Source organism: Salvelinus sp. IW2-2015, linkage group LG16 (assembly GCF_002910315.2).
Source record: "Salvelinus sp. IW2-2015 linkage group LG16, ASM291031v2, whole genome shotgun sequence".
Lineage (NCBI taxonomy): Eukaryota > Metazoa > Chordata > Actinopteri > Salmoniformes > Salmonidae > Salvelinus > Salvelinus sp. IW2-2015.
Window position 1 is genome coordinate 37000561 of NC_036856.1, and position 21414 is coordinate 37021974.

The following is a 21414-nucleotide window of genomic DNA, read 5'->3' on the forward strand; positions in this document are numbered from 1 at the left end:
TGGGATGCACGAGATGGGTATATCGGTAACACTATCGGGAATCGGGACGATATTAAGCAGCCTAAATAGTGCCAGCAGTGTCTAGTTTACGGCTATGTTAAAAAGACGATGTTCTCAATAACAGGACCATGGACAGAACTTCCTGTTCTCAATAACAGGACCATGAACAGAACTTCCTGTTCTCAATAACAGGACCATGGACAGAAGAGGAAATATAACACATTTTAAGTGCAGCCGGACCTCTCTAAAGACCGATTGTGGCCCCTGGGGCAAAATGGGTTTGACACCCCTGTTGTAAAGTGTGTGTGTGTGGGGGGCTTCCCTTCATGATTGAGTCAAGGGTAGGATGTGATATGCATTTTTGAGTCCAGGGTAGGATGTGATACGTATGTTTGAATCGAGGGTAGAATGTGATATGCATGTTTGAATCCAGGGTAGAATGTGATATGTATGTTTGAATCCAGGGTAGAATGTCATATGCATTTTTGAGTCCAGGGTAGAATGTGATATGCATGTTTGGCATTTCTCCTGGCATTACTGTGTGCTGAGAGAGTGTGTTTGACGCTCGACACAGACAAACACACACACTCACAATGAGAGGCGTGATCTGTGGAGAGCTCATCTCTGGCTACAATAGAGTCTGTCATTGCCTCAGACCCACTCAGTTTGATTGTGTTCCTGTGAGACTGAGACCACACTGCAAGAACAATGACCATACAAGAGAGGGGGGAGGGCATCTGTTCACACTAAGAGGATAAATATAACACATACATAACCGGCATCATCCGATATCATTCAGAGCGACATTGTTTATAAAACTGTTTTACAATATATAATGACAAATCTAATAAATAGTTAGTGTTGATTTTCCCCAAAATGACTTGTGTTGTACTGAAATAACCCAGACAAAGTTTGAATCTGCTTCTATGTTTAACGTGTGTCTGTCTATGTCTGTGGCACTCCCTCCCGCTCTCTGTCTCTCAGGGCAGCAGGAACTAAATTATGGAGCTACATTTTTTCTTTATTCTGTAAGTGTGTCTATCACGATCCATGCTTAAATTCAACATAACTCGCAAATAAAACTCTGATCTGTGAATATATTTTTACATTTCGTAAGTAAAACCATAATCTGTAAATTCGTAAAAATATTTCACAAATTAAACCATAATCCGTAAATATGTAAAAAAGCTAGCTACCTACTACCTATCTAATGTTGGACAGTACTGATAGCAGGCGATCTCGTCAACTGTTTGGACAAACAACCAAAGTTAAACTAACTACAGCTTAGTTTTAAAATCCTGAACTGGTGATCTGGCTGGCCAGCCAATGAGAAATGTTGCATATCATATATTTCAATATGTGATTTGTTTACAGGACAAAGCACTCTTTCCTGACTGGTGTGGATATAAGACATTTTTACATTATCAGATTAAAATTCAGCTAACTGTTTTCTGTTCCAAGTAGTCTTGCTTGCAAGCAATGCCTTTTCCAGGACTGTAGTCAAGTAAACACTCACAAATTGCTTCCGGATGTCTAAAATAGCTGGACAAGAGGGCATTGAACCCATCATTGTTCTATTGACTACTATCACAGACAAAACAACAGATTATAGCTATTATTACAGACAAAACACAATACTGTAGCTAGTGTGCCATAATTGATTTATTTCTTTCAGTTAAATACAGCTTCTCTGTTGAAGTTGTCAGTGATATCAAGAATGTTACAGCGACTTATGGAGACCTTTGTGTGCATGTAGACTTCTAATATTAGTTCACAGCTTATAAACCTGTATCATCATTTACACTTTATCGAATCAATTATCAATCCTGTGTCACTCTGAAAAAACTGTTACAAGTTGTGTTGTTGGTGGCACTACTTTGTAGTGGTCATGAGTCATGTCACCTAAAGTCACCAGCAATGTGAACTAGAAAGGTTTGCTGAAAAAGGTTCTGGTGCTATAAGCAAGCCATTGTTTTACAGCTCGAGTGCCCTGTGTCTACCTTAAAGGATGCAGATTCTTAAAGGGSGGCTGAACCGGATGTAAACGATTAGAACGGCTGAGCCTCGTTTTAGATCTGGTTCAATAAGAAATGCTAGCCGCCATGACTGAATTCAAACGTGAGTTGGTTTCGGGGTTTGATGTGTGTGTCTCGTGTGTTTGTTCGCAGTCGGGAAGAGATAGCCAAAATCTTTCGCCGATTCGCTTCAGCTGGCTGGTGTGCAACCGTGGCAAAGTTGGTTTGACTTTGGATGGCATGTCTCCGGGGCTAGTTAGGGACGGTCAATAAATGAATTATACAATGTAAATGAGACATTACTTTCATGTTGCACACCTTTTAGCTTTCTCATTAAATGCTTTAGATATTTGCCTATGCTTTTCTACAATTTATAGTTGGTTTTAGGTTTTTAAATCATTGAAATTTGTAGCTATTGGAATTTTAACATTGTCCCATGTACATTGCGTAATTGACCTATGGTCCCTAGCGAGCCCCACAGGGATATCCAAAGTGTAACCACATTTACCACGGGTATTACGATCAGGTGGCGTGCAGCTGCACTCYGAACTGATGATTACGTGTGTGCTGTCAGCTGTGGGCAGGMTTGAAATGAATCAAACCTTAATTTACGTCGTGACATACTCAAATACAAAACTCTGTTTTGGATGAGACTGACTTTATGWCCAGAATTATCCTAATTTACACTTTGTAGTCAATTTTAACAGTAAAATACATGTTTCTGACTCATATCGATGCACACAGGCTGTTTTCTAAATGAGACGTTGGTTTTTAGGGACAGTTGCTCTTTACCATTATATTTCTTCCTCAACCACAGGTTTCCCCCACAAGGAAAATAAGAAGTTGATACTATTCAAAGTTCCACATGATGGTAATCTGACTGACGTCAGCTAATTATACCTAGTTTGTTTATTAAGCTTACTTGCCACTTTGAGAAAATGTTCACTACTCCCTCTTATTGAAGTGACCCATGAAAATAATTTGCCGTCCAAGCAGTTAGCACTTACAATACCCTGCTCCACCAGACCCACCCCCAGGCCCACCCCCAGAGCCGGCCGCGGTGCAATGTGTGTCCCTCTGTCTCCTTGGTGATCAACCCCAGGTGCCCCTGTGTGGGTGCTCCTCGACTGCCTCACCAACTGGAAGAGAGTTTAGTCGACCACAGTGCCACAAAGTAACACACGTGTGTGTGTGTGTGTGTGTGTGTGTGTGTGTGTGTGTGTGTGTGTGTGTGTGTGTGTGTGTGTGTGTGTGTGCGTGCGTGTGTGTGTGTGTGCGTCCGTGTATGTCTGTGTATTTTCAAGGGTGTACTTTGTGTGTTAGCATGTATGGGTTAAATGGAGTGGCATTGAAGAGAGATAGTACTGTAGCGCCATCTTGATCGATCTACTTTCCTAATTTGCTAGAATTGCGTCTCCCTTTTGATTGTCAAGTGCTGGCCAATCTTTGACTCTGCTCGTCAACAGAAATTAGGTCTGCATTTCAAAAGGGAATAGCACTCTTCGCCATGCATCCAATCAGCACTCAGACTCTACCTTCTGAAGCACACTCCAGTGCACATGGAGTCTTCAGACCCAGGCAGCGAAATTGAGTAGGGAGCTCTTTTCTTATTAGAATAGACATATACATACTGCACTGTACATCATTCATTACTGAAGATCAGCACAGTCAAAAGAAAATGTCAAGATGAATTGTAATATTGTACCACTTTCAGTTTTCAGGCTTTAAGTTTGGGTTGTTCTGTGTGTCTCCCTCTTAGCTGGCCTCAACTAAGCAGGTCTACCCCAAGAGTCACACACTCTTCAATGTCCCCTGCACCGCTTCCTAGAGAAATAGGTGAGTGTTCTCCGATTTCTATAACGTATCTTTAGAAGTGCATTCCTTAACATTCCCTGCTTTTTAAAGGGAATGTGAATGGGAAAGTTCACTACCGAAATCAGTGTATTAGCTGTTTTCAAATGTCAAAAGTAATCTAATGTACTGAACTATACTCTAATGTACTGAACTTTACTCTGCTGTGCTCTACTGCATTGTACTCTACTGTGCTCTGCTGTGCTCTACTGCATTGTACTCTACTATGCTCTGCTGTGCTCTACTGCATTGTACTCTACTGTGCTCTGCTGTGCTCTGCTGTGCTCTACTGCATTGTACTCTACTGTGCTCTGCTGTGCTCTACTGCACTGTACTCTACTGTGCTCTGCTGTGCTGCGATGTCCAAACGTGTGAAACGTGAAGAATGACATTCATATCCATAATTATGCAACCCATGATGTAATTCTGTTACCGTAATTCTGTTACCGGATGTAAATCCCCTTCCCTTACTGTAGTTCAATAACCAAAAGAGATCTTTTCAAACTCAAGGTGTGATGTCATACCTGACAGCCCATTCTTTCTGCAGACATCTTTCAATCTTAATTCCGAGTTGCATAAAAACCGGAGGGAGATTTTACCGTAATTCGTTTACCAAAGTTTGCATTTGCATAGTTCTTCCAGTAATAGTTTTTGTGGAAATTGTTAAACAAAGTTTGTGTGCATAGAGTTGTATGGTTTGGTAAACTTTGAAATCAATGGTATTTGTTTGGCTTACATTTTAAAGTGGAAACCGAGTCTCAGCGTAATTGTGTTACTGTGGAATTGCCCTTATAAACTTGATAATATTGGTTAGTAACAGGGCATTTCAAATGTCTTGTTCTGTGTAACACCCTCCAGGTGTCGCCCATCCTCCCCTTTATCCCCTGTGTATTTATACCTGTGTTCTCTGTTTGTCTGTTGCCAGTTCGTTTTGTTCGTAGAACCTACCAGCGTTTTGTTTCCCTGCTCCCACCTGTTCCTTGCTCCTGTTTTCTAGTTTCCCGGTTCTGACCGTTCTGCCTGCCCTGAGTCTGCCTGTCGTCCTCTACCTTTGCCCCACTACTCTGGATTACCGACCTCTGACCTGACCCTGAGCCTGCCTGCCGTCCTGTACCTTTGCCCCACTTCTCTGGATTACCGACCTCTGACCTGACCCTGAGCCTGCCTGCCGTCCTGTACCTTTGCCCCTGTTGCTGTAATAAACAGTGTTACTTTGACACAGTCTCCACTGGGTCTTACCTTAAACGTGATAGAGGTTTTGTATTCGTTTTTCCATGCTGATGCAGCCCAGCACCCATATTACAGCGCCACTTCATGTGTTTGTGATTGAACTGAATAACGTGTTAGAAATATAAACCATACAATCCCTGACTCCGATTGTCTCAAGGCCTAATGTTTTTATACACTGAGTGTGCAAAACATCAGGAACACCTGCTCTTTCCATGTCAGACTGACCAGGTGAATCCAGGTGAAAGCTATAATCCCTTATTGATGTCACCTGTTAAATCCATTTCAATCTGTGTATATGAAAGGGAGGAGACAGGTTAAAGAAGGATTAATAAGCCTTGAGACAATTGAGACATTGTGTGTGTGTGTGTGTGCCATTCAGAGGGAGAATGGGCAAGAAAAAAGATTGAAATTCCTTTGAACAGGGTATGGTAGTAGGTGCCAAGCGCACCGGTTTGAGTGTGTCAAGAAACGCTGCTGGTTTTTTCACACTCAACAGTTTCCCATGTCTATCAAGAATGGTCCACCACACAAACGACATCTAGAAAACTTGACACAACTGTGGGAAGTCAACATAATGATCCAGCATCCCTGTGGAACACTTTCCACACCTTGTAGAGTCCATGCCCTGACGAATTGAGGCTTTTCTAATGGGAAAACAGGGTGCAACTCAATATTAGTTCCTAATGTTTTATACACTCAGTGTATATGTCTCTTATAACAAGGAAAGAGCACCCTTCCCAACTTACCTGCCTGGGTCTGAAGACTCCGCATGTGCACTGGAGTGTGCTGCAGTAGGTAGCGTCTCAGCTCTGATTGGATACATGGCGTAGAGGGACGTTTCATTTTGAAATGCAGACCTAATTTCTGTGACGAACAGTGAGAGGTTGGCCAGCACCTGACAATCAAAAGGTAGACGCATTTCTAACAAACTGGGAAAGTAGACCGATCATGATGGCGCTACAGTCCTATCTCTCTTCAATGCCACTCCATTCAACCCATACATGCTCACTAGGCTTGGATGATATACCATTTATACTGGGGTATTTTGAAATACCGACGGTATGATTTTCAATACTGATAAAAAGTTGGGGGAACCTCCACCTAGCGGGGGCATGCTACGCCACTGCTTATAACTATTGTGGCAGACGGCAAGGAGAGGTAAGGGGAGTGGTAATTGAGGGGAGATATCGGGCAGGCCGCTGGCTCCACCTCCGAGCCTTATATGGACTTCCTGCCCCAACGTTAAGCCAGGGAGTCCTTGGGGATAAAAGACGAAGCAGCCTGCACAAAGGGGCAGAGTAGGAGAGAGCCAAGTGCATGATGAAGAGTGGAAGAAGAGAGAGCAATATATGTGAGATTACCCGTTGTGACCTGGACTGTCGGACTACCTCCCTGGTGTTCGGGACTGGCTGAGGACCMGAGTGTRAGGATTACCCCTGGAAAACGGAACGGACAAAGAGAACGGCTTGTGGACTGTGAGGTGATTGGTGAATTCCCCCTTCTTCCCCAGTGTACCAGAATCCCTAATAAACTCCCCATTTACAATCTATTTGCGATTCTGGTGCATGATTTGTTATTGAACTTGGTGACGTGGAAACCACACACCCTTGAGCCTGCTACACTATTTATAAGTTAAGTATGACTATAAGAAATCTAAGCTCAGGACTCCAGCTATACATTTGGTTTGCTAACTTGCTAGCTAAGTGGCTAGATGTCAAGATCAAGCTTCTTGGTTACAGCAGAGATATTCAATCAAGATCCCTTTTGTCCAAATTGTTATGTGTGTCAAAAGAATAGCGAYCCTTGTGTGCACTTCTGGTAATACTGTATACCCTGGTAACACTTAGGAGCGACACACACAACTTTTGTCTTCTTCTAATAATACAAAATACATTTTAAACATTCACCAAGCACTATCAAAACAAATAACAAATCAAAATCATGTTCTAGCACTGTCGTCGATTTACGCTATTCCAGTTGGTGAGGCAGTCAAGGAGCACCTGCCCACTGGCCTCTAGGGATGAATATTTTCCCAAAAATCTACCAAGTTTCAATACCGGGAATAATTCATATTTATCCCGAGAGTACCGGGAAATACCGTAAAAATCAGAAGTGGCTATTTAAAGTGTTTAAAACCATGATAGGGTCTCCCAGGGTTCTCCCAAAATAAGATGGTCGCTGCGCCACATTGCCGTCATGGCTGCGCCACTATGTAAAGATATCACATTAAGTGAAACTGATATTTAGTAATGACAGAATAACTTTGAGACAGGAGTCAGGACTTTGGATTGGGATGATAGGAGAATAGCCTAGGNTGGCGTAGAGGGACGTTTCATTTTGAAATGCAGACCTAATTTCTGTGACGAACAGTGAGAGGTTGGCCAGCACCTGACAATCAAAAGGTAGACGCATTTCTAACAAACTGGGAAAGTAGACCGATCATGATGGCGCTACAGTCCTATCTCTCTTCAATGCCACTCCATTCAACCCATACATGCTCACTAGGCTTGGATGATATACCATTTATACTGGGGTATTTTGAAATACCGACGGTATGATTTTCAATACTGATAAAAAGTTGGGGGAACCTCCACCTAGCGGGGGCATGCTACGCCACTGCTTATAACTATTGTGGCAGACGGCAAGGAGAGGTAAGGGGAGTGGTAATTGAGGGGAGATATCGGGCAGGCCGCTGGCTCCACCTCCGAGCCTTATATGGACTTCCTGCCCCAACGTTAAGCCAGGGAGTCCTTGGGGATAAAAGACGAAGCAGCCTGCACAAAGGGGCAGAGTAGGAGAGAGCCAAGTGCATGATGAAGAGTGGAAGAAGAGAGAGCAATATATGTGAGATTACCCGTTGTGACCTGGACTGTCGGACTACCTCCCTGGTGTTCGGGACTGGCTGAGGACCMGAGTGTRAGGATTACCCCTGGAAAACGGAACGGACAAAGAGAACGGCTTGTGGACTGTGAGGTGATTGGTGAATTCCCCCTTCTTCCCCAGTGTACCAGAATCCCTAATAAACTCCCCATTTACAATCTATTTGCGATTCTGGTGCATGATTTGTTATTGAACTTGGTGACGTGGAAACCACACACCCTTGAGCCTGCTACACTATTTATAAGTTAAGTATGACTATAAGAAATCTAAGCTCAGGACTCCAGCTATACATTTGGTTTGCTAACTTGCTAGCTAAGTGGCTAGATGTCAAGATCAAGCTTCTTGGTTACAGCAGAGATATTCAATCAAGATCCCTTTTGTCCAAATTGTTATGTGTGTCAAAAGAATAGCGAYCCTTGTGTGCACTTCTGGTAATACTGTATACCCTGGTAACACTTAGGAGCGACACACACAACTTTTGTCTTCTTCTAATAATACAAAATACATTTTAAACATTCACCAAGCACTATCAAAACAAATAACAAATCAAAATCATGTTCTAGCACTGTCGTCGATTTACGCTATTCCAGTTGGTGAGGCAGTCAAGGAGCACCTGCCCACTGGCCTCTAGGGATGAATATTTTCCCAAAAATCTACCAAGTTTCAATACCGGGAATAATTCATATTTATCCCGAGAGTACCGGGAAATACCGTAAAAATCAGAAGTGGCTATTTAAAGTGTTTAAAACCATGATAGGGTCTCCCAGGGTTCTCCCAAAATAAGATGGTCGCTGCGCCACATTGCCGTCATGGCTGCGCCACTATGTAAAGATATCACATTAAGTGAAACTGATATTTAGTAATGACAGAATAACTTTGAGACAGGAGTCAGGACTTTGGATTGGGATGATAGGAGAATAGCCTAGGRTCTATATAAGGCTMCTATGTGAGTCAATAGATGAATAATACACTTGRTTTAGGCAACATTACTACTAAATAATCCTGATCCGTGATAGATGAGCTACCACTTCCACTTGTCYAGCCAGAGATCAATGAACCAAATATACAGGCATTCATTGAAACAAAATCACATTGATTATCAGACAAGTCACAAGCTTTTGATYAGGAGTAGGACAGGCTACTACGYGAGTGAAGAGCAAAGTMCACTTGTATAACATGCTAGCAAAATTTTCTGATCAGCCTAATTGTTAACAAATATCCAAATGGATATTCAGTGAAAACATTGATTTGATTTATCTAGACAAGTCCCCCAAGTTTGTCTCAAAGCACCGCGATGGCGCTGTCCCAATCAAAACGGTGCTGCAATTATAATCTAGGTGAATCTAGGTATAATCCAGTTTCCGTAGAAGCAACAATTTGATACATGCCTTCAATTCCATTAGCCTACTTTATTCCAATATTTTCATCATTCAGTTGATCATAACGACGGTGAGTTTTCCTCTCTCTGCTCTTTTTCTATGGCCCAATCAAATCAAATCAAATCAAATGTATTTATAAAGCCCTTCAATGTCTGTTTCCTCGTCTCTTCAYTGCTGCCGGCCTCCGCCACRTTGTTCTCAACAMCAGTTTAAATCACTATAGCCTACTGTTTTCTAGAAATCAGGCTTTTTCCGGCTCATTTAATTTCTGTTATGTCGGACCAGGCCTGGGCTCGTTCTTTAGCTCACCAGGTTTGTGTCGGACCGGGATCTAGAGTTCTCATCAGAACAAAAAATTTAACTGCATTCGAGTCTCGTGTGCAGTCCGGCCGTGTCAATTATGTGTGTGCTTTGAATTTATGGCGACTTTGTGTGAAGTAAATACGCTATAGGTTAAAGGCTTCCACACGACAACCTGTTTGGATAATATGCAACAAAAAAATTACCAATCTGCTTCTGCACATGTTGTGTATTTTGTGGAATTGCATTAGTGCAACATTGGGGGAAAATTTAATTTCCCTGGTCTTGTCATTTMATTTTTTCAGGAAATGTGAAGAGTGKTCCTGGGTCCCGGGATCCCGRTTACCCGTGTTAATCCCTACTGGCCTCCACATACGGGCACTTGGTGTCACGCCCTGACCTTAGAGATRCTTATTATTCTCTATGTTTGGTTAGGTCATTGTGTGACTCGGGTGGGAAATTCTATGTGTTCTGTTTCTTTGTTTGTGGCCGAGTGTGGTTCCCAATCAGAGGCTATCGTCTATCGTCTATCGTTGTCTCTGATTGGGGATCATACTTAGGCAGCCCTTTTTCCCACCATTAGGTGGTGGGATCTTGTTTTCTGTTTAGTTACCGTTGCCTGACAGAACTGTGCGTTTTCRATTTTGTTATTCTGTTTGAGTGTTTTTTWAATTAAAATCAWGAACACTTTCCAGGCTGCGCCTTGGTCTACTCTTTCTACCACCAACGAGAGCTGTTACACTTGGGGTTGATCACCAAGGAGACAGAGGGACACGCTGCACCGCGGTCGGCACTGAGGGTGSGTCTGGTGGAGCCAGATGCACACTGGAATACTGTACCTGCTTGGACAGGGAAACAATGCCATGGGTCACATAAATAAAAGGGAGGGAGGGAGTAGTGAAAATTAAAACTAGGTATTATTAGTCTACATCAGTCAGATTACCATCATGTGGAACTGGAATAGTACTATTTTCTTATTTTCCTTGTTGGGGAAACGTGGTTGAGAAATAAATAGAATGGTAAAGAGCAACTTCACCTAAAAACCAACGTCTCATTTAGAAAACAGCCTATGTGGCATCGATATGAGTCAGAAACATTTATTCTACTGGCAAAACTGACTACAAAGTGTAAATAGGATAATTTTGGTCATAAAGTCAGTCTCATCCAAAACAGAGTTTTTCACTTCAGTATGTCACAACGTAAATGAAGGTTGAATTAATTYCAATCCTGCCCACATGCCCACAGCTGGCAGCACACAAGTAATCATCAGTTCGGATTGCAGCTGCACGCCACCTGATCGTAGTTAGATGACTCAAGAGGCAAAGCACAGCCACAAAGCATTGGGAGTGGCTAACTAGCTGCTGCATGGTTTGAAAACCAGGCCTACATGGAGTAGAAAACACCTAGCTGAAGTTTTTAGTCTGATAATGTTCCACGTTCTTACCTCCACACCAGTCAGGAAAGAGTGCTTTGTCCTGCAAACAAATKATATACTGAAAAATATGATATGCAACATTTCTCATTAGTTGGCTAGCCAGATCGCCAATTCAGGATTTTAAAACTGAGCGGTTCTTCTTAACTGACACATTACTGAATGAACTAGTTAATTTAACTTTGGTTGTTCGCCTAAACAGCTGACGAGATTGCTTGCTATCGGTAGTGTCCAACGTTTGCTAATTAGCTTGGCTAGTGGGCTGATGTCAAAAACACACACTCAGCGTTACATGCCCCAATGATCGAATTTAACATTCATAYGAAAGTAATTTGTTGAACATTTTAACATCATCTGCATTACAAACTGTTTGGAGTGTTAGGCTGGGTTTCTGTAGAAGCACTTTGTGACATCTGCTGATGTAAAATGGGCTTTATAAAAAAATGTGATTGATTGATTGAATAAATAAATGTTATACTCATATCTCATGAAGGTGTTGTTAAGAAATATTCTAACTAGATAGTGTTCTCCCAAGAAATGGTAGAATGAGAGTGCCTTGATGCCATCACTCTGGGCGTCATGTGACACAAAGTTTATCCTAATGAATGGAGATTCCCATCTGACTCCCATCTGAAGCCAAATAATTGTGGTTTGTAATACAATGACAGGCGGAAAATTTGTCAAAAAATTCTGTAAGCACAAAATACACACCCACAAGCACTTTYTGAATGGTCAAATGCACATTCCACAGTTGTAAATGTTAGGTATTTCTGAACATTTGCTCACAAATCATTCTACATTTGTTCAAATGGTAGTTTTATTTGTGAGCTATGTTGAATATATTTACAGTTCATGGATTTATGTGTGACTTATGGTGAATATTTGTGAAATATTTTGACATATTCACGGCTTATGGTTTAATTTGTGAAATATTTTAACATATTCACAAATTATGGTTTATTTGTGAAATATTTGTACATATTTATGGATTGTGGTTTAATTTACAAAATATTTGTATATATTCACAGATCACTAGTTTTATTTGCGAATCATGTTGAATATACGCACAGATCATGGTAAACAGAATAAAGAAACAAATCTAACTCTATACAGAATCCCCTCAGGCTGGTGCGAACGACGCTGGGGGGAGGAGAGACACAGAGCCGCAGGGAAGGAGGGAGGAGAGGGAGGAGAGACACAAAATACACCCAATCTAGCAGGATTTATTCTAATGCAGACGGCTAGAGGACGCTTGTGTGTAATCTCTGTGGAGAGGGAAAGGGGCCCGGCACTGATACAGAGACAGAGAGACAGAGACGGGTCATATTGGAAGTGACACAGGAGAGAGGGAGACTAGTGTGCTGCCTGAGAAAGGGCTGCCRGGCCAGTTTACTGGGCTAAATGAGCTTCTTGACAGTGTTGTGACCAGGCTAGAGGTATGAGAGGAGATGGGGTCGGCAAGGCAGGGAGCCTAGAGGTGGTGTGCTGGTTGTAGAGCACACTTTGTTATGGGGGGAGACAAAATGTCAGGGGCCACTGCTCTTCTGGTAAATCTTGGTTTGTTTACCAATATGACTTACTTTGTCCTTCTCTCTCTCCCTCCCCTCTTTCCTCTTCTCTTCCCTCTCTTCTACCCTCACCTCTCCTCCAGTCTTCACTTGCCCTTATTTTTTCTTTGATTTCCTCTCTGCTAGTCTGTTCTTCTCCCATCTCCTCTCCTCTGTTCTGTTGTMCTCTCCTTTTTTCTCCCATCTCCTCCTCTCTCCCCWGTCTCCCTCTCCTCTGTTGTGTTTTTAGCTGGCAATGTGGGGCTTGGGGAGCCACTGGAAGCAGTACTGGCATCTGTTGGAGAGCTTGGTGAGCCGCCAGTGGTCATCCCTTTGGCAACCAGTCGTGCCGTTGGATTTATCTCCAACCGGTCAGCTGATGCCCTTTGTGGGGGTTAAACAAGTGGGCACAGCCTCCTTGGCCTGGCGCTCTTCTTTCCYCTCTTCCAGGTTGACTACCATGCATACCTTCTAAGATCCTGGCATTTTAAAGCACCAGACATGGCACAGGAAACCTGGGAGCCAGCACCATGAAATGCCACCCAGCTCTCATTGGCTAGAGGAAACATGCCTTCAAGGAGTGGAGAAGAAGGGACGGGAGAGATGGAGAGAGAGGAGTGCGATGGAAGAGAGAGATGTAGAGAGATGACTTGGTAGAGTGAAAGCAGACAGAGAAAAATCTCATCCCAGTCTGGCTGGCGGGTTGACACTTGGACAAGGAGAGGGGAGATAATGTTTGATATTGTCTAAGCTTTTTGGGGACCAGCATCCCTGTCATTGACCTGTTTGTGGTTAGAGCAATGACTGTATATATGAATGGACAAAGCCATCAATCACATGACACCGTTCATTCCTAAGCACATTGAATCCAAATGAAGTGGGTTAAGATGGCTTCTCATGGAGAGCTACTCCAGGAAATTACGTTGCAGGCTAGCAATTACAGGGATGCTGGATTCCACACTTCAAGATTGCTTCGATCTAGTGGACTGGGATATGTTCCAGATAGTATCGGACAACAACATTGATGTATATGCTGATTCGGTGAGCGAGTTTACTAGCAAGTGCATCAGTGATGTTGTACCCGCGGTGACTATTAAAACCTTCCCCCACCAGAAACCGTGGATTGATGGCAGCATTCTGCGCAATACTGAAAGCGCAAACCACTGCTTTTAAATCAGGGCAAGGTGACCGGAAACATGACTGAATACAAACAGTGTAGCTATTCCCTCCGCAAGGCAATCAAACAAGTTAAGCATCAGTATAGAGACAAAGTAGAGTCGCAATTCAACGGCTCAGACACGAGACGTATGTGGCAGGGTCTACAGTCAATCACGGACTACAAAAAGAAAACCAGCCCCGTCGCGAACACTGACGTCTTGCTCCCAGACAAATTAAACAACTTCTTTGCTCACTTTGAGGACAATACAGTGCCACCGACACGGCCCGCTACCAAAACCTGCAGGCTCTCCTTCACTGCGGCCAACGTGAGTAAAACATTTAAACATGTTAACCCTCGCAGGGCTGCCAGCCCAGATGGCATCCCTAGACGTGTCCTCAGAGCATGCGCAGACCAGCTGGCTGGTGTGTTTACGGACATATTCAATCAATCCCTATCCCAGTCTGCTGTTCCCACATGCTTCAAGAGGGCCACCATTGTTCCTGTTTCCGAGAAAGCTAAGGTAACTGAGCTAAACGACTATCGCCCCGTAGCACTCACTTCCGTCATCATGAAGTGCATTGAGAGACTAGTCAAGGATCATATCACCTCCACCCTACCTGACACCCTAGACCCACTCCAATTTGCTTACCGCCTCAATAGGTCCACAGACGACGCAATCGCAATCACACTACACACTGCACACTGCACACTGCACACTGCCCTAACCCATCTGGACAAGAGGAACCTTCTCTCCAAACTCGTCATCAAGCTCGAGACCCTGGGTCTCGACCCCGCTCTGTGCAACTGGATCCTGGACTTTCTGACGGGTCGCCCCCAGGTGGTGAGTGTAGGAAACAACATCTCCACCCCGCTGATCCTCAACACTGGGGCCCCACAAGGGTGCGTTCTCAGCCCTCTCCTGTACTCCCTGTTCACCCATGACTACGTGGCCATGCACGCCTCCAACTCAATCATCAAGTTTGCAAACGACACTACAGTGGTAGGCTTGATTTTCCAACAGCGACGAGACGGCCTACAGGGAGGAGATGAGGGCCCTCGGAGTGTGGTGTCAGGAATATAACCTCACACTCAACGTCAACAAAACAAAGGAGATGGTGGTGGACTTCAGGAATCAGCAGAGGGAGCACCCCCCTATCCACATCGACGGGACAGTAATGGAGAAGATGGAAAGTTTTAAGTGCCTCAGCGTGGTGAAGAAGGCGCAACAGCCCCTCTTCAACCTCAGGAGGCTGAAGAAACTTGGCTTGTCACAAAAAACACTCACAAACTTTTACAGATGCACAATCGAGAGCATCCTGTCGGGCTGTATCACCGCCTGGTACGGCAACTGCTCTGCCCACAACCGTAAGGCTCACCAGAGGGTAGTGAGGTCTGCATAACGCATCACCCGGGGGCAAACTACCTGCCCTCCAGGACACCTACACCACCCGATGTCACAGGAAGGCCAAAAAGATCATGAAGGACAACAACGACCCGAGCCACTGCCTGTTCACCCCGCTATCATCCAGAAGGCGAGGTCAGTACAGATGCATCAAAGCTGGGACCGAGAGACTGAAAAACAGCTTCTATCTCAAGGTCATCAGACTGTTAAACCAGCCATCACTAACATTGAGGGGCTGCTGCCAACATACTGACTCAAATCTCTAGCCACTTTAATAATAAAAAATTGGATGTGACAAACATATCACTAGTCACTTTAAACAATGCCACTTTATATAATGTTTACATACCGTACATTATTCATCTCATATGTATATACTGTACTCTATACCATCTACTGCATCTTACCTATGTTGCTCGGCCATCGCTCATCCATATATTTAGATGTACATATTCTTATTCACTCCTTTACACTTGTGTGTATAAGGTAGTTGTTGTGAAATTGTTAGATTACTTGTTAGATATTACTGCACGGTCGTAACGAGAAGCACAAGCATTTCGCTACACTCGCATTAACACCTGCTAACCATGTGTGTGTGACCAATTAAATGTGATTTGATTTGATTTAGCTCAGTGCTGCCCCCTCTTATTGAGTAACTCAAATTGAAGGCCGGCCAGGGGTACTGCAGGCTGCCATTAGCAACTAAATTATCCTTAGAACTTCTTCTATGTGTGATTTTTAAATAATCGTTTCAAGAACATACATCTGGTGTATTAGAAGCACTTATTGGTACCATGATTGTCTTCCAAACGTTTTATTTATTTACACAAAGATTGCCATCTTTCTATTCACTATAATGAGGAAACCTGTTTTCTGCTAACAATGCCTGCAGTACCCCGGCCGGCCTTCAACCTCCGTGCTTCAAATAAAATAAAATCACATTTTATTTGTCACATGTGCCGAATACAACAGGTGTAGACCTTACCGTGAAATGCCTACTTACAAGCCCAACAATGCAGTTAAGAAAAATAAGAGTTAAGAAAATATTTACCAAAATAAAACAATAAAAGAGCAACAAAAAGCCATTCAAAGCACTTCATGACTACAGACATGAGCGCTATGAGCCGGTAGTCATTTAGGCAGGTTACCTTGGTGTTCTTGGGCACAGGGACAATGGTGGTCTGCTTAAAACATGTAGGTATTACAGACTCTGTCAGGAACAGGTTGAAAATGTCAGTGAAGACACTTGCCAGTTGGTCAGCGCATGCTCGGAGTATACGTCCTGGTAATCCGTCTGGCTCTACGGCCTTGTGAATGTTGACCTGTTTAAAGGTCTTACTCACATCGGCTACGGCGAGCGTGATCACACAGTCATCTTGAACAGTAAGTCTTCTCATGCATGCTATAGTGTTGTTTGCCTCGAAGCGTGCATACAGAGGGGGCAGTCATTCTCCCCTGGGCTAGAGGGAACATGTCCAACACAGTATTTGCAATCGAGGGCACTGCTTTCATTTTTTAATATATATATTTTTTTAACAAATTAAAAAATATATAAAAATGTAGCTTGCAGCACTTGGTATTCCCAGGTGGGACCCTGCTTAACTACCGAGATCAGATGAGATCAGGCATGTTCAGGGTGGTATGACCACAAGCTTATTTTTTACCCCATTTTCTCCCCGAATTACGACATTGGCTCATCGCTGCAACTCCCCAATGGGCTCAGAAAAGGTTGAGTAATGCGTCCTCCAAAACATGACACGCCTGGCCGCGCTACTTCTTAACACACTACCCACTAAACCTGGAAGTCAGCCACACCAATGTGTCGGAGGAAACACTGTTCGAATGACCACCAAAGTCAGCTTGCAGGCACCTAGCCCTGCCACAAGGAGTCGCTAGAGCGTGATGCGCCAATGAAAGCCAACCTGGCCAAACCCTCCCCTACCACGGACGGCACTGGGCCAATTGTGCGCCGTCTTATATGGCTCCCAGTCACGTTTGACTGTGACACAGCCTAGGATCGAACCACAGGCTGCTGCGCCACTCAGGATCTTGTTATCTGCTAACAATGCCTGCAGTAACCCAGTCTGCCTTCAACTTCCGTGCATCAATGAGAGGGGGCAGTCATTCTCCCCTGGGCTAGAGGGAACAACCCTGTATTTGTAATTGAGGGCACTGCCCTTCAAATAACAAGATCAACCCACTTCAGGACAAAAGCTATTTTTATAGATCTGTTGCAGTATTGTGACACGAGAACAGCTCATTAAAAGCAAATCTCTTTTCCATCGAGTATCTCCACTAAATAGCCAATAATCCTCATATGTAGCCAAACAATGTTAGACAAGCTTGTAAATGTCAGTTTATAGATATGTTGCAGTATTGTGACACAAGAACAGCTCATTAAAAATGAATCTCTTTTCCATCGAGTATCTCCACTAAATAGCCAATAATCCTCATCTGTAGCCAATCAACGTTAGACACGCTTGTAAATGTCACGCTGTGCAGAGGACCACAAATATTAAGAGTGCGCATTGCAGCGCTGYTACTGGCTATAACATGGGGAGACGTTAATCAATTGACCACTATAATATAACCATTCAACCAATTAGCTGCATGACAAATGTTTAATGCAGGGGTGTCAAACACAGGGGGATTCAATCCTGCCAGCGGGTGGTTTGAGTTAAACAATAGAATGCACATAGAAATGGGAGTTATATATCTGTCATTCTCATTGACAGCAAGTCTAAGAAGCCGTAGACCTGTTGTTCTATGTGTGCCATTTCTATGTTTACGTTTTTGTATCTTTYACTTTCAGTTTTGTACACCATCTTCAAAACAGCTGAAAATACAATATTTTTGGTTATGGAAAATATATTTCACAGTGGTTTAGATGGTACAATGATTCCCTACACAATGACTGCTTGTTTTAGTCACATAAACTGAAATTAGACAAACTATTACATATTTAGCAACCAGGAAATGGTGGAGCGATTTCTGCATATTGCACCTTTAACCCATGGGGAGTGAACAAACTCAATATACTTTAAAATTACTAAAACCAAATCGAAACTGTGTAGAAATGATAATAGGACTACATTCAAACAGGAGCATCAAAAATTCCAAAAACAATGGGAAAGGGAGATACCTAGTCAGTTGTACAACTGAATGCCTTCAACTGAAATGTGTCTTCTGCATCAGAGAGGTGTGGGGGGCTGCCTTAATCAACATTCAACTGCCTTGCTCAGGGGCAGAAGGACAGATGATTTTTACCTTTTCAACTAAGGGATTCAATCCAGCAACCTTTCGGTTACTGGCCCAACACTCGAACCACTAGGCTACCTGGATAGCTTTAGCTAATTTTAAATGGCGAAGAAATATAAACATTTCCAGTGCGGCCCTTCAAACTTCGATGAAGACCGAATGCGGCCCTCTGCAAATTTAGCTTAATGGCTAATCTAACTCTTCAGATTTTGTTCATTATAAAATGACAAAATCAATTGAAGTACCAATTAAGTTAACTTTCCAGATATCAATAATTATCTGTTTCAGATCATTATTTTTCAACACATGGGTTAAAGGTGCAATATGCAGAAATTGCTCCACCATTTCCTGGTTGATAAAATAAAGAAAGATGTGCCTAATTTCAGTTTATGTGACAAAACAAGCAGTCATTGTGTAGAGAATCATTGTACCATCTAAACCACTGTGGAAAAAAATTCCATAACCAAAAATATTGTATTTTCAGCTGTTTGAAACTGGTGTACAAAATCGAAAGTAAAAGATGCAAAAACGAAACTGAAGAACAGGAAGTATAGAAATGGCACACATAGAACAACAGATCTACARCTTCTTAGACTTCTTAGAATGACAGATCTATAACTCATATTTCTATGTACATTTGGTCAGGTCCCCAAAAAGTTACATATTGCAGCTTTAATACAATATGTCTAAGAAAACAGCCGCATTCACATCCACTCAGCAGTGGCAATGTGAACTCCATATCCACATTACATTGTAAAAACCCCCAACACCTGCTCTGGTGACCGTATTTACAATGCTTATTGAAGCCCAAGCTCTGCAATGGGGATCATATGTACCTCACAGCAGTATTAGTTGGACAGGTGGTGTTACTTACGACAGTTTTCTTCATCGCTGTTATCAGAGCARTCGTCGTCATCGTCACATCTCCAGAGAGTAGGTACACACCTTCCGTTCTTGCATTGAAACTGACCCGTTTCACAATCCGTATCGGTATGAATCCCTGTAGACCGAAGAAGATAAAGACGTAAAGAAAACATTAAATCGTGTTCAATCTTTGATATTAATGTTGCATCGATCTACTGTTACAATAAAGGTTTAGAGAGTTCTGTTGATACAATGTTGAAACATGGGTTAAATGTTGGATACGAAGTGATGGTTAATTGACCCTGATACAGTACATTGTTATTAGGCTACAACACTGTATGGGGAAAACAGAGTACTCTCTGCGATGAGCAAAACATCAATTGAGAACAGAAAGGGAAAGCAAGTTTAATTAAATTGGCACTTAAAAGCCTATATGGGAATTATTAAAATCTAATCGTTTCAAATTGGAATGCAAAACTACAACTGTTAGACTAACAGCCATAATTTGTTTCTGAATTTTATTGTAGCCTAACTTCTGAATGTTTTTGTTGTTGTGAATGTTGACAGCTGCCGTTCAACATAATGTAATGTAGGCTACAACAGCCTTATAAACCAACTCAAATTATAATGCTGACTGAATAAAAAATGTACAGTGAGCATGCCAGTGTATTGAATCAATTAGGAAATGATGGAACAACACTGCAACCTCTTCCATTCCACGTATCCCTAGGTTTTGTGAGTATGTGTATTGTGTCCCAAAGCTAGGTTACCTTCTCTTCCGTATGTCATTCAAGCACATGTTGGCTACCTCCCGCCTATTGTAATTTACTAGGCTCTCACGTCACCATAGACTGGTTTCATGATGTTGTGGAATAGGTAACCAACAGCAGAGCATAGGATGTGCTACAAAATAGTATTTAGTGCAGGTAAACTTAAATCCACCTTTGTGRTGACTATTGGTAATAGGAAGTGCATCTAGCCTATTCTACACTGGTTTCTTCAGTTCTGTCTGTAACGTCGCTTCCCCATTCGCAATGAAAAATATATCCCTCACCCATAATCAATGAGATTGAGAAAAATGCATTCTTACCTTGGGTGGAGTGGAGCTCCAATAGTAACACGTGTAAGAGCATTAGCTTCCCGACTTCTGTCCACATCTTTAAAAGAAGAGGTGATTCGTAGTTTTGTTCATTAAAAAAATACTGAACGAAGCAAACCACCTCTTCCCCTCGCTATGCAACGCTCACTCGCTCTGCCTTGGCTTGGCTGATCGGCTCGAGACTCCCTGCCTCAGTAGCAATTTGAATCAATGACGTTTATGGGAGGGATTGAGCCTGCGGTAATGTAGTGAAACTAAACACATGGAAACCATATCAGTCGATACAGCTGGCGAACTGACCTAGCATCTTCAAAGTACAGTATTAGGGTAGAAATAATTTCACAGAATATGTTCTCGATCTGTGTGTTTCCTGGAGATGATGTAGTCTTTTCCTATCCATCTATACTATTTGAGTAATAACCAGAATACTAGTTTTATTGAGCTGTGTGTGGCACTAGCCTACATTGATTATCTATCAGACAACTTGTGATCAATTCATATCAAACATATCTTACAACTACATAACGAAAGATATACAGTTTTTGTTTAGAATTTTAGAATCAAGAAAAATCTTCCAACAGTTTACTTAAACACTTCAATTTTTATATTTCTAATTAATTAGACTGTGCAGATTGTATAATTTCTCTAAATCTCCATATCTATCAAAACGTGGGTTGATGTTTCCCTAGACACTGATGAACAGTAGGGATCAGCTTGGGGCTTGACGTGACATGAATTGGAGCAGAAGGGCAAGCCAAGAAGTTACACACAATCCCTATGGGGAGTCAGTCAGTGGCAAATCAACTGGAAGAAACACAGTTTATTGAGCAATTGTGGACTGACACATTTACAGTAAAACAGTAATGAATACGTGACTCACAACAAGGGGACTGCAGCCCAACATTGTCAACAACCAGACACTGTCTTGTTTGCACATGCTGACAGTCTATACCTGATGAGAATTGCCCTACAATATATGCATATTGGTTTATAATGTG

The 21414-nt window shown here is 42.6% G+C and overlaps 1 protein-coding gene across 1 annotated transcript in view; it reads right to left on the reverse strand.

Annotated features, from left to right (window-relative positions):
- LOC111975490 (low-density lipoprotein receptor-related protein 8-like) overlaps positions 1 to 20568 on the reverse strand; it is a 230363-nt gene extending 209795 nt beyond the window's left edge. The window contains exons 1-2 of the mRNA XM_070447439.1: positions 20408 to 20568; positions 19328 to 19453 (exon numbers count right to left, since the gene is read on the reverse strand). Coding sequence (XP_070303540.1) covers positions 19328 to 19453; positions 20408 to 20474 — 193 coding nt within the window. The 5' untranslated portion in view covers positions 20475 to 20568. The remainder of the gene's footprint in view (positions 1 to 19327; positions 19454 to 20407) is intronic.
- Between the last annotated feature and the right edge of the window lie 846 nt (positions 20569 to 21414).